General features: G+C 41.7%; 1 protein-coding gene across 1 annotated transcript in view; it reads left to right on the top strand.

Moving 5' to 3' along the window:
- amotl1 (angiomotin like 1) overlaps positions 1 to 14,193 on the top strand; it is a 112,359-nt gene that overhangs the window by 63,245 nt on the left and 34,921 nt on the right. The window contains 2 exon segments of the mRNA XM_033022402.1: positions 9,639 to 9,783; positions 12,394 to 12,486. Of these exon segments, the coding sequence (XP_032878293.1) occupies positions 9,639 to 9,783; positions 12,394 to 12,486 (238 nt within the window).

Raw genomic sequence — 14,193 nt, 5'->3', positions numbered from 1 at the left:
CCTGGACTAAGAGCAAAGATTTTAATGAAGTGCTCTTTCTATTTCTGAATCTAATGAGTAAATTGGCAAATGCATGGACAAATCAAATTCAAGTTGCATGACAGAGGTTTTGTTAAATAGATGCACTGAAGCAAGTAGCAAAGTATGTCTTTGATTTAGTGCAAAATACTGTCTTAAAATGATTCAAAGTTTGAATATCTGTTGATTTCTCTTGTCCTTGGCAGAAAACTGCAGCGATAGTTGGCATCAGCGTGCTGAGGTTTTAAAAAAAAATGTTATTAAACCTTCTGATTTAATCAGCGAAATGTAGCATTGCTATAGTGGTAGTGCGGCCCACCAATATTGTTTATACATGATGCTTGGGTGAGGGATCTTTGTTTCTCAGGTTGGTATAGTTTTATATTTCTATCATATGACAATAAGGCTAGGTAGAGCCAGTGAGATCTTCATTTCGAGAGTGTTTTATTGTCATTCCCAGATAGAACAATGAAATTCTTACTTGCAGCAGCACGACAGAATATGTAAACATAGTACTCTGTAAACAATATAATAAATGAGAAAAAAAAGTTCAGTGTATGCATATATACACATGAATACAGATATTATTATATAATCAGTCTGATCTTAAAAAACACATAAAAAACAAACAAACAATAATAGTGCAACAATAATAATAATAGTAAGCAGGTCGTAGACATATATGAAGTAAGAGGAAGAGGTGGGGCTCTAATTTACTAACTACCCTGATTTACTATTTAATGACTGATCTGATTGACACCTCAATTCTGCCACTCATCTACTCTTCACCTCTTATTTACCAACTGACTCGACCTTAAACATACAGCTTTGCTGCATGCAAGAAGTAAAATTGAATGCTAACTCCCAATACTCGAGTAACTTAAAAAAAATGAAATAATGGTCAAGCTCTGAGAAGCACAAGTGCACCATATTTAGCTGATGGTTGGGACTAATACAATCTGTTTGATCTTTAACATTGTGTTCAATGATGTACGTTCATGAGAGACTAATGTTTAGTCTTCGGATAATCTTCGGAGGGGGCGCTGCTCTGGCAGCAGCCATGTCAGCAGCGCGTTAGTTTTTTTTCAACTTTTTAATTTTTTTTAGTATGTTTTAAAGTATGTTTTTGATGTTCCTCGGTGTGTTTTGTGTGGGGGGTGGGGTCGGGGGGGGGTAAGGGGGAAACCGCTTCGGTCGCCTCCTCGGAGAGGTGACTTTTTCCAGGTCGCCTCCCCCGTGGCTTAACATCAAGGATCGGCGCGGCCTTTCCACGGAGACGCGCCCGGGACTTCAGCGGCGGGCGCAGCGTGGACTCTCGGCGTGGAGCGGGTGAGCCCTCGCTGGGGCTCGCCGGAGGGGAGCGCTCCGTTTCGCGAGCCCGCGGCAGCCGACAGCCTGAAGCCGCGGTCTGCAGAGTTCCAGCTGGTGCGGCGTCTACAGCCCGGGATCCCTCGTGGGGGACCCGGGGGGGGGAAGAAGAAGCCACCACTGCCGGCCCGCGGCCAACTTCTACCGCGGGGCCGGCATGGACTTAACATCACCCCTGGAGGGGAGCTTCGACCGCCGGCCCTGCAGTCTACGGTGCTTCTGGCTGCGGCGGAGACTTTAAATCTCGACCGCTGGCCTGCGGCCTACACCAACTTAAAGCCGCGGTCTCCGGTGAGGAAGAGCCGATCCTGGACTGACTCTGGACTTTGGTCCTGTCCACGGGGGGGAAATGGAGGAGGACTGGCCAAATGTTGTGCCTTCCACCACAGTGATGAATGCTGTGGTGGATGTTTGTGTTACATTTTTATTGTGGTTGTGTGTTCTTTATCATTGTACCGCTGCTGACAACCCAAATTCCACCGACCCTGGTTGTGTGGCAAATAAATTCTATTCTAAATTCTATTCTATATATTCATTTGCTCTGATGCTCTGGATATTGTTCCCATCCATACCCAAGAAAATATTTTATAAATGATGGCAGCTCTCGCCAGGTATGTCAAACACCTGTTTCAGCTCTTCCACTTTACTCCCAAGGCGTTACTGCATGCTGATTTACTCATCCAGCATTTGAGGTGCTGCTCCTCATATTTGTGAATGTTCCAGAAACATTGTTTCTATCTAGTGTGTTCCTAACAAGCAACTGAAAGGGGTATTTGCAGATTCCTACAAACATTCAAATTAGTGGTGCCATGTTGGTTCAAACATAGTTTGGAAATGAGAAAAGTGAAGAAAATAACTGAATTTTCCAAAACTCTAGGTACTGACAAATGGCATAAACAGACGGGCATACAACTTGATGAATGATTATGTAATTAATAACCATGCTACAACTATAGGGTTGGGAAGATCTAACTGATAATACAAATAAAACTGGAACAATACGCTCTCATCAAGAACTTTGCTTGCTACTATCTACTATATCTCGCCATTGAAATGCATTGCACATTGTAAAGTTAATGTGAACTAAATGTCACAAACTTATGTTGTTAATTTCATTCAAAATACAATATTGCCAGCGTAATAAATGTTGATTATTACTTTTTAACCACGAGGCAATGGAAGTTAACTATTATAAGTCGGCAACCTCGTTCCTTTGTTTAAATAGTTAAACATTTTGGAGTCCCAAACTTATTTTCTTTTGATCCTCGATCAAATCGGGGTTTTTTTTTTGGCATGGTTTGACGTCTAATTTAATATTTACTAATTCATACTTCCCATTCAGTGCTTGCATTTTTAATTTCCCAATCCTTCACTGTGATTTGTTAAAGATTTGTACATTGCCTTATTCACTTCAATTTCTGATACCTTAAAGTTATCAACTTGATCTTTCAACAACATGTAGTTCAAAATACTGCAACTTTAGGGTCTGGCGGGAGTTTTTACGGACATTTTCAACCTCTCACTTCTGAGGTCTGAGGTCCCCACCTGCTTTAAAAGGGCATCAATTATACCGGTGCCCAAGAAGAGTAAGGTGACGTGCCTCAATGACTATCGACCAGTAGCACTAACGCCGGTGGTGATGAAGTGCTTTGAGAGGTTGATCATGGAGCAAATCAACTCCTACATCGACAAAAACCTGGACCCACTGCAGTTCGCATACCGCCACAACAGATCAACGGTGGATGCGATCTCGCTGGCCCTCCACTCCGCACTGGACCACTTGGACAACAAAAACTCATATGTCAGGCTGTTATTCATTGATTACAGCTCGGCATTTAACACAATCATCCCCTCCAAACTGGTTACCAAACTCGCAGAACTGGGTCTCTGCGCATCCCTCTGCAACTGGATCCTCGACTTCCTCGTCCACAGACCACAGTCTGTTCGTATTGGTGGAAATGTGTCAGCCTCAATAACAATCAGCACGGGAGCACCTCAAGGCTGCGTGCTCAGCCCCCTGCTGTACTCACTCTATACCCATGACTGCGTAGCGAACCACAGTGCGAACTCCATCATCAAGTTCGCTGACGACACCACTATTGTGGGGCGTATCACTGATGGGGATGAGTCAGAGTACAGAAGAGAGATCGAGCAACTGTCCATATGGTGCCAGCGCAATAACCTGGCCCTCAACACCAGCAAAACCAAGGAACTGATTGTGGACTTTGGAAGGAGTAGGAGGGGGACCCACAGCCCCATTTATATCAACGGGTCGATGGTTGAAAGGGTCAAGAACTTCAAATTCCTGGGGGTGCACATCTCTGAAGATCTTTCCTGGTCCGAGAACACTAACGCAATTATCAAAAAAGCTCATCAGCGCCTCTACTTCCTGAGAAGATTACGGAGAGTCGGATTGTCCAGGAAGACTCTCTCTAACTTCTACAGGTGCACAGTCGAGAGCATGCTGACCGGTTGCATCGTGGCTTGGTTCGGAAATTTGAGCGCCCTGGAGAGGAAAAGACTACAAAAAGTCGTAAACACTGCCCAGTCCATCATCGGCTCTGACCTTCCTTCCATCGAGGGGATTTATCGCAGTCGCTGCCTCAAAAAGGCTGGCAGCATCATCAAGGACCCTCACCATCCTGGCCACACACTCATCTCCCTGCTACCTTCAGGTAGAAGGTACAGGAGCCTGAAGACTGCAACAACCAGGTTCAGGAATAGCTACTTCCCCTCAGCCGTCAGGCTATTAAACCTGGCTCGGACAAAACTCTGATTATTAGCAACCACTTTCTGTTATTTGCACTACCAGTTTATTTATTCATGTGTGTATATATTTATATCATGGTATATGGACACATTTATCTGTTTTGTAGTAAATGCCTACTATTTTCTGTGTGCTTAAGCAAAGCAAGAATTTCATTGTCCTATACAGGGACACATGACAATAAACTCACTTGAACACTTGAACAAGTTCAACGATTGCTTCCAGCCTACTCATTCTTTGTTATTGTCTATGACTTTGTGTACAGCTGATGACATTTTGTCCATTGTGTTCGTTGTGCTACGTTATTTTGCTTTTTAAATTTGTTTCGCCGTCATTTCATTTCTGTCTCTATTTGGCACTCATTATCTCTTTGTCATCTTTGTGTTTGTGATGACCCTGGAGATGGTGGTTTTCATCTTCCAAAATTCCACGGGTTCTGGAGTTGTCCCTGCACATTGGAGGATAGCAATGCCCCGGCCATTTAAGAAAAGCAGAGAGAAAATAGTAAAGCAGTAATCTGTTAAACTAATGTTTAAGAAGGAACTGCAGATGCTGGAAAATCAAAGGTAGACAAAAATGCTGGAGAAACTCAGCGGGTGAGGCAGCATCAATGGAGCGAAGGAAATATGCAACATTTCGGGTCGAAACCCTCACATCAGTCTGAAGAAGGGTTTCGACCTGAAACGTTGACTATTTCCTTCGCTCCACAGATGCTGCCTCACCCGCTGAGTTTCTCCAGCATTTTTGTCTACCATCTGTTAAACTAATGTCATGATTAGGGAAATCACTGGAATCTGTAATGAAGGATATAGTAATTAATACACCTTAAGACTGAAAAAATGGAGAAGATTATTAAACCAAAATCACGTCTGAATAATCTGCTGAAGATTTTTGATGATGTGATTAATGAAAAAGGTAAAAGAGAAGCAGAAGGGTTGGTGAACAGTATTAGAGCATGCGGAACTGTGGTTAATGTAATAATAGGAATTTAGAATAGCCACAGTGCCCTCCATAATGTTTGGGACAAAGACCCATCATTTATTTATTTGCCTCTCCACAATTTGAGTTTTGTAATAGAAAAAATCACATGTGGTTAAAGTGCACATTGTCAGATTTTAATAAAGGCCATTTTTAAACATTTTGGTTTCACCATGTAGAAATTACAGCAGTGTTTATACAAAGCCCCCCCCCCCATTTCAGGGCACCATGTTTGGGACACAACAATGTCATGTAAATGAAAGACGTCATATTTAGTACTTAGTTGCATATCCTTTGCATGCAATGATTGCTTGATGTCTGCGATTCATGGTCATCACCAGGTGCTGGGTGTCTTCTCTGGTGATGCTCTGCCAGGCCTGTATTGCAGCCATCTTTAGCTTATGCTTGTTTTGGGGGCTAGTCCCCTTCAGTTTTCTCTGCAGCATATAAAAGGCATGCTCAATTGGGTTCAGATCGAATGATTGACTTGGCCACTCAAGAATTGACCATTTTTTTTGCTTTGAAAAACTCCTTTGTTGCTTTAGCAGTATGTTTGGGATCATTGTCTTGCTGTAGAATGAACCGCTGGCCAATGAGTTTTGAGGCATTTGTTTAAACGAGCAGATTGGATGTGTCTGTACACTTCAGAATTCATTATGCTACTACCATCAGCGGTTGTACCATCAATGAAGATAAGTGAGTCTGTACCATCAGCAGCCGTACATGCTCAGGCCATAAAGGCGTTATATCAGTGTAGCCAAAAGATTTGAACATTTCAAAATCCAGCGGCGACATAAAAAATGTTGCGACACTTGAAAAAAACACCGCGCATCATACGTCATCACGCTGCAAATTTTTCGGTGACCTGACACATCATTCAATGATGCCGGCAGTCGCTGAAAAAATCGCCAAGTGGGACAGGCCCTTAACACCCCCACTACCGTGTTTCACAGATGAGGTGGTATGCTTTGGATCTTGTACAGTTCCTCCATACTTTGCTGTTGCCATCACTCTGATATGTTAATCTACGTCTCATCTGTCCACAAGACCTTTTTCCAGAACTGTTGCTCTTTTAAATACTTCTTGGCAAATTGTAACCTGGCCATCCTATTTTTGCGGCTAACCAGTGGTTTGCATCTTGCAGTGTAGCCTCTGTATTTCTGTTCATGAAGTCTTCTGCGGACAGTGGTCATTGACAAATCCACTCCTGAAGAGTGTTTCTGATCTGTTGGACAGGTGTTTGGGGATTTTTCTTTATTATAGAGAGAATTCTTCTGTCATCAGCTGTGGAGGTCTTCCTTGCCAGTCCCTTTGCGATTAGTAAGCTCACCAGTGCTCTCTTTCTTCTTAATGATGTTCCAATCAGTTGATTTTGGTAAGCCTAAGGTTTGCCTGATGTCTCTCACAGTCTTATTCTTGTTTCTCTGTCTCATAATGGCTTCTTTGACTTTCTCATAATGGCTTCTTTGACTTTCATTGGTCCTTGTTGATAAACAGCAATAAAAGTTTCCAAAGGTGATGGAAAGACTGGAGGAAAGACTAGGTGCCAGAGCTCTCTTATACCTGCATTAAGGAGGCATTTAAACACACCTGAGCAATTACAAACACCTGTGAAGCCATGTGTCCCAAACATTACGGTGCCCTGACATGGGGGGACTGTGTATAAACACAGCTGTAATTTCTACATGGTGAAACCAAAATGTATAAAAATTGCCTTTATTAAAATCTGGCAAAGTGCACTTTAACCACATGTGATTTTTTTTCTATTACAAATCTCAAATTGTAGATAACAGAGGCAAATAAATAAATGACGGGTCTTTGTCCCAAACATTATGGAGGGCACTGTGACAGACAGAAAACAAATTGGGAATAAATGGATCCTTCTCATGTTGGCCGTTTGTGATGAGTGTTTGTCGCAGGGATTGGTGCTTTGGTGCCCAACTATTCGTGTTTTATACATCTTGGCTGAGGGGACCAAATGTCATAATTCCATGTTTGCTGTTGGTACAAAACTGGTTGGAGTCTGAGCTTTGAGGAGAATATCAAGATGCTCTAGGGAATATCAATAAGCTGAGTGAGTAGGCAAGAATTTGTGGAAAAGTGTTTGTTAAATGTGGGATAAAATTGAAGTTTAAAGGGGCCAAGGTATTCTTTTTAATCAAGTTGCTGAAAGCCAAAATGCTGGCGCAACCAACGATTTAGAAAGGCAAATGACATTAGAAGTTGGATATTTCGTTCTGTGGTTTGCAACACTGTATCCCTCTTGGCATCACACCATCCCTAGCTAACAATTGGCCTATCGGAACCACTCTGCCTGATTTCATCTGTTGTCATCCCTGAGTTGTCCTGGTCTTTTCTTGCTTCTGGTTCCTCCTCCCAATAATCGCCCCGAAACATCACCTTTCCATTTTCAATTGAGATGCTATCTGACCCGCAGAGATACTCCAACATTTTGTGTCCATCATTGGTATAAACCAGCATCTGCAGTTCATTTCTGTTACATTAAGGTAAATGATATGTTGGTCTTTATTATGAGGGGGTTTGAATGTGGAATCTGAAAGTCTTGCGCTAATTCTCCGGGTGCTCCAGTTTCCTCCCACACTGCTGGAACGCATCTAGAGTATTATATACTGATCCACTTACCCACGAAAGGATGCACTTGCCATAGCAGCACAGATTCACTGGACTGCTTTCAGGGATGGCAGGTTTGCTGTACGAAGAGGGATTGAGTGGATTAGGCCCATCTTCTGCATAGTGTGTGAAAGTGAGGTCTCATTGAACCTTTCAAAATTCCCAAAAAAGTGGTGGGCAGTTTTTTCACTCAAGAGGCTGGTGGATCTTTGAATTCTCTAGGCTTAAAGGCTGTGGAGGCTTGGGGATTGTATTCGTCCAAAATGGTGATGATTAGATTTATGAATATTAAGGGAAATATGGGATATGGGGATAATGTGGAAAAGTGGCCCCAAACCATGATGAATGGAGCAAGCTTGAATAGTTGGACAGCTTGCTGCTGCTGCTCCTATTTGGTGACCTGAGGAGCACCTTCAGTAACAGACTGGTTCCACCAAGATGCAGGACAGAACGCCACAGGCAATCCTTCTTCCCTGTAGCTATCAAACTGTACAACTCCTCCCCCCTTCTGTCGCGGGGTATACTGACTCCCCCCCCACACTCCCCCACCCCCCCCCCCCCCCCCCCCCCCCCCCCATCCCAACCTTTGCACATCCCCAATCCTTTCCACTCATCACTTTAATTTCATGTTTCATGTATTTTGTCTTTATGACTGTTGCCAGATTAATTTCCCTCCTGGGATAAATATAGTTATATCCTATCGTATCATATACTCTTTTATCTTATCATTCAAAATGGTAGTCAAAAGCCAGAAACTTTCATACTTGCACCAATGGTAAAATACATTGAATGCCACCAAAATTACTGGAGAATTGCAGAGTTCTATTGGTAATTTTCTGATGTGCACTGGCATCAGGTGAGACACTATCCATGGTAACGAGATCCAGACTAGGCCATCGCCTTTCTCAAAGTCTATTTGTGCAGAACGGTGAGGTCAAGAATGTGTACAAGATCAGAGGCAAGGGAATGAAATAAATATTGGAGATAAATAATGGAATTGTTTTTGTCCCTGTTGTGCAGTTCAATATTAATGCCAATCACCCAATCCAAATTGATTGTCCACAATGTCCAACGTCTGTGCTTCCTCATTCCACAACATATTAATTTTGATGCAGTATTTAGTTACCCCTAATTTTATAAACAAAAGTTTACCAGCTAACTTGTTCCATACTTGTTCCATGCTGCTGTTTCCATGTCTATCAAATATAAAAGTGGAGCATATTTTGTTAAAACAGCCAACATTTGTAGGATTCCATTGTTAATATTCTGTCAAAATGTGTAGATTTCTCGTCCAATTGTGGTGGTGAATTAGCGTATGCATTCTTAATGGTTTTTTTTGTGGAATTACTTATGATCTTCAGAGGGATTATTTTTGAAACACAATAATGTTGGAAAATAGTTCAGGTTCTCTTTTGGTCAATGGGCTGACATTGGTATCCTGCCTACAGCCACAACTTGTGTTGTTCAACACTGTTGTTGCACTGTGCATTCTTGACTATCTCTCAAGCAATACAGTTAAAAGATTTTAAATAACTGCTTTTATAATTGGGCATCTGGAGGAAGCTGTTCAATTGAAACTTTCCGTTGAGTAACATGTGAGTACAGGAATGTGAGGCCTTTCATTCATTACCTGCCATTGAAAACACACGCCCTTTTGGTCCACTTTATGCCAATAGCAACTACTTCTAAACATAATAGATATGTCTGTATGAGCTTCAAGAAATTTGTTTTGATATCTATTAATATTAACAAAATCACATGTCATGTTAGTCTTGAAAGCAAATCATGTGCTTTCCCCTTTCAATAGCCGTTAAGAAATGAAACTAAATGGAGATCATGTGTGTGTTACAATGCACTATTTCATGTCCTTTTGCAGTTTGAAATGGAAATTCAGCGGATCTCAGAAGCCCATGAGAATTTGGTGAAGTCCAGCACCAAACGAGAAACTCTGGATAAAGCCATGAGGAATAAACTGGAAGGGGAAATACGAAGATTACATGATTTCAACAGGGACCTCCGAGGTATTATGAAATTGTTTTATTAACGGTCTGCTTTTGTCAGAAGCACATTCCACTCATTTTAATTTGCACTTGCAGAGCAGGCTAACAGTCAGTGCTTTAGAGTAACAAACAAAATCCAGCACAATATTTTCACACCTGCTATCATTTAACTAAGCTCAGTGTTTGGTTTGCTGGTACTTCAAGTATATGGGACCATTGTCATTTTTATTCTTGTTTGAAGATTTGATTAACATATTTGGGGTTACAGTATAAGGTAAGTTTGGATGAAGAAGCTCATAGCCTGCTTATGTGCTTTCCCAGAAAACATTCTCCACACAGCTTGATTATATTCATTTGTCTTTTCTCTGACTAGATAGCACGCAAAATAAAGCTTTTCACTGTGCCTCAGTACATGTGACAATAATAAACTAAACTAAAACTAAACGTGATTAGGCCACATTTGGAGTATTGTTCGTCACCCAAAACAGGGAGAATGTGGAGGCTTTGCAAAGCGTGCAGAAGAGATTTACCTTAACGATGCCTGGATTAGAGAGTATAGCTACAAGGAGAGGTTGGATATACTTTTTCCCTCTGTAACGGCAGAGATTGAGGGAAGAATTATGTAAAATTGTGAGAGGCATTGATAGGGTAGACAGACTGACACGGGTGGAACATTTTTTCCAGAATGGAAATATCAAACATTAGAGGACATTGCCTCAAGGTGAGAAAAGCAAAGTTTAAAGGAGATATGTATGGCAAGTTTTTTTACACGGAGGGTGGTGAGTGCCTGGAAGACACTGCCAAGGGTGGTGATGTGGGCAGATATGACAGTGGTATTTAAGAGGCTTTTAGATAGGCACGTGGATATTCAAGGAATGGAGGGATATGGATTATGTGCAGCAGATATGAGTTAGTCGGCATCATGTTCGGCACAGACATTGTGGGCCAAAGGGCCTGTTCCTGTGCTGTACTGTTTTATGTTCAATCTCCTTGTTATGCATCCTCTTATCGGCCACAGTCGTGTTACATTTTCATGCGTATAATATCTCTGTAGCATTTTGCATCTTCAGACTTTGATTAAAATAATTGCAGTATGGATAGATTGTGTGATTTGGCAGTCCCATTGAGAAGCTGCACTCCCAGGGATGATTTCCCTTGGAGTGCATAACTGGCCAGTTATGGGCGTCAAGTGTAATCCCTGTGATCACTGTTTCATATCGGGTCCATCCACCTTGTGATTTCTTAATCCTGTTAGATGCACTTGAAGCAAGTGGATATCGTTGGAAACTTGTATAACTTATTCTGATCCTTGCATCCGTAAAATCTCCATTTGATGTAAATGGCCTGGTGGAACCTATTTGTGGTCTGAACTCTCACCGGATCCATTAACACGTTGCCCAGTGTAAGTGCTGGGGAATCTTGGCAAGTTCACTGATGGGTGTCAAATTAACAGGATGTCCTGCAGTTCAAAAGTTAATTTTGCATTGATTATTATCTTCAGGGCATTTTACATAATGTGTCTCATTATTGCATTCTGGCTTCTGGGTTTTATGTGCCGAGATTTTATCTTTTAATTGAGATGATAAACTGAACCCATACCTGAAGCAGCAGTTTTCTTGACAGCATTTCCTGGCTTACGGGTATCATTCAAATAATTCCAACAAAGCAAAAAATCAGTCCCTATTTCACTGCTGTTTATGAAAGCTTACAGTGCACAAAATAGGTGCAGCATTTGCAACATTACAACAAAGACTATAGTTTAGAAGTTATTTTGGTAGAGCAAATTTTGAAGTAATCTAGGTTTGAGAAAGGATTATATTAATGAACGAATCTAGTTCCTGTTATGACGAGTTTTGTTGGAAGTTGGGTTCTGAAAGCATTATTCACATTCTTTGCGACAGGACTTCTGGAAATTTTATTGGAAGTAGAATTGCTATGAAGAGCAAACTTTTGTATGCCTTGATCAGTTTATTACTTGAAAACGTTTTTCCCCATTTAGGACTGAGATGAAGAAAAACCTTTTCACCCAGAGAGTTGTGAATCTGTGGAATTCTCTGCCACAGAAGGCAGTGGAGGCCAATTCACTGGATGTATTAGAGAGGGAGTAAAGCCCCTGTCCCACTTTCCTGAGTTACTCACGAATTCTCCCGAGTTTTCCCCTTGAGTCAAACTCGGGAATGTCCGTAGGAGGCCGCAGCAGTCCATAGATATTTTGTAGCGGCCCGTAATGGCAGCCGTAGGTACTCGGGGCATCAGGGAAGTCGGGACGTTTTTTCAGCATGTTGAAAAATGTCCACGAGTAAAAAAAATAGCCCCGAGTACCTGCGGCTGGCATCTCCGAGTTTGAATCAAGGGGAAAACTCAGGAGAATTCGTGAGTAACTCGGGAAGTGGGTCAGGGGCTTTAGATATAGCTCTTGGGGCTAACGGAATCATGGGATATATGGGGAAAAAGCAGGAACGGCACTGATTATGGATGATCAGCCATGATCATATTGAATGGTGGTGCTGGCCCAAAGGGTCTAATGGCCTACTCCGGCACCTATTTTCTGTTTCTATGTCTGTTCTGCAATATCTTATCACAAATAGTACTTTAGCATTATTGAAGTAAAAAGTTTTTATTTCTACATAGATCGCCTGGAGACTGCCAACAGACAGATAGCCTACAGGATGTATGATGATGCTGAGGATGACATGACGAAAGAGAACCATTACACAACACAGAGTGAGTTATGTAGGCCACAATTACCAGAACAAGTTTTATGGTTCATTGAATGCTGCAGTTTGTAGATGCTATGAGCTAATGGCAATATTATTTCACTTGCAGAGAATTTGCTTTGTGATGATGGACAAAGGATCACAGGATAGTGTCATAATTTTCACTTTAAAAAAATAAATAAAAGTGTATTGAGAGTGCAATAGCCCTGTGACGTTGACATGTAGAGGTGACATAGGCTGGCTGAGATATATCCCTATGAGTAAGCAGGACAAATTCAACATCTACCCCAAAAATGCAAAATCAAAAGTTAAAGTTCAGTCCCCATGATCTACAAAGGTTCCTGCTGTCCATCAGATTCGTGTTCCCGTTTGTTTTATTCTCTGGTTGAAATGGAGAGACCTTTAATTCATTTGAATCATTTTTTGATGATTTTTAATGATCAAGGAAAAAGTGGAATAGAAACATAGAAAATAGGCTATACGACCCTTTGAGCCAGCACTACCATTCAATATTATCATGGCTCATCGTGCTGAGTTAGATAGAGCTCTAGGGGCTAGTGGAATCAAGGGATATGGGGAGAAGGCAGGCATGGGTTATTGATTGGGGACGATCAGCCATGATCACAATGAATGGAGTTGCTGGCTCGAAGGGCCGAATGGCCTCCTCCTGCACCTACTTTCTATGTTTCTATCATCCAAAATCCAAATTCCTGCTTTTTCCCCCGATCACTTGATTCCGTTAGCTCTAAGAGTTAAATCTAACTCTCTTGAAAAGAGACCAGATCATTGTTAGCTGGGAGAAGGTAACAACAAAGCCAACAGAGATAAAATTTACTCGGAGACATCAGACTGTTCAGGGGAAGGGGAGGGAAGGAGAGAGGGGAAAAGCAAAGGTTACTTTAAATTAGAGAAGTCAATGTTAATATTGTAGTCGTGACTCGCTGAATGACAGTGGTGGCACTAGACACTGCTATTCATCCTCTAAAATTCATTATTTCTTCTAATTCAACATAACAAATGGCCACTGGGGGCTAAAGAATGGTGCTGACTAAGGCTTTAACACTTCTGATGAAGAAAAATATGCTTAGAAATTGTATACATTTCCTTAAATATTGAGTAAATTCAAATCTAAAGAATATTATTCGGTCAAAATGACAAATTATAATCATAGTGGGTACGATCAACTCTCCAATAAACTAAATAGCTGATGTGTGACTAAATAGTTTACAATTTAATGGTATTGCTAGATCAACAACTTACATTAATTTATTTGAACTAAATTACTGTCTTATGGGCCTGTCCCACTTAGACGATATTTTAGGCGACTGCAGGAGACTATGCGGTCGCCACATATTCGCGGGTGGTTGCCGGGTAATCGCCTTCATGGTCGTGAGGAGTTCCCGCATTCTGGGAACCAGTCACGGCCTTATTATGGTCACCGCAAATTTTTCAACATGTTGAAAATTAACGCCGACCAGAATGAAGCCGCCATGGAGAGTAGCGAGAATTCTCGTGCCGTAGGTGCAGTGGTAGTGGGTCGCCAGGAGGTCGTAGGTTCTCGTAGGTTGTAGCCGGTGCTGTCCGGTGAATTTCATTGGCTCATTGGGAAAAAAAACATAAGCAGTAGTTTTCAGAACCAAGGATAACCGACCAATAATGTGAATGACCGCCGAGCTTCACAGCCGTGTATCTCTGGCTTCTTAAAAGTTGTCTC

This window comes from Amblyraja radiata, chromosome 6 (genome assembly GCF_010909765.2).
Source record: "Amblyraja radiata isolate CabotCenter1 chromosome 6, sAmbRad1.1.pri, whole genome shotgun sequence".
In the NCBI taxonomy this organism is placed as follows: Eukaryota; Metazoa; Chordata; class Chondrichthyes; order Rajiformes; family Rajidae; genus Amblyraja; species Amblyraja radiata.
This window is presented reverse-complemented; position numbering and strand designations above follow the sequence as displayed.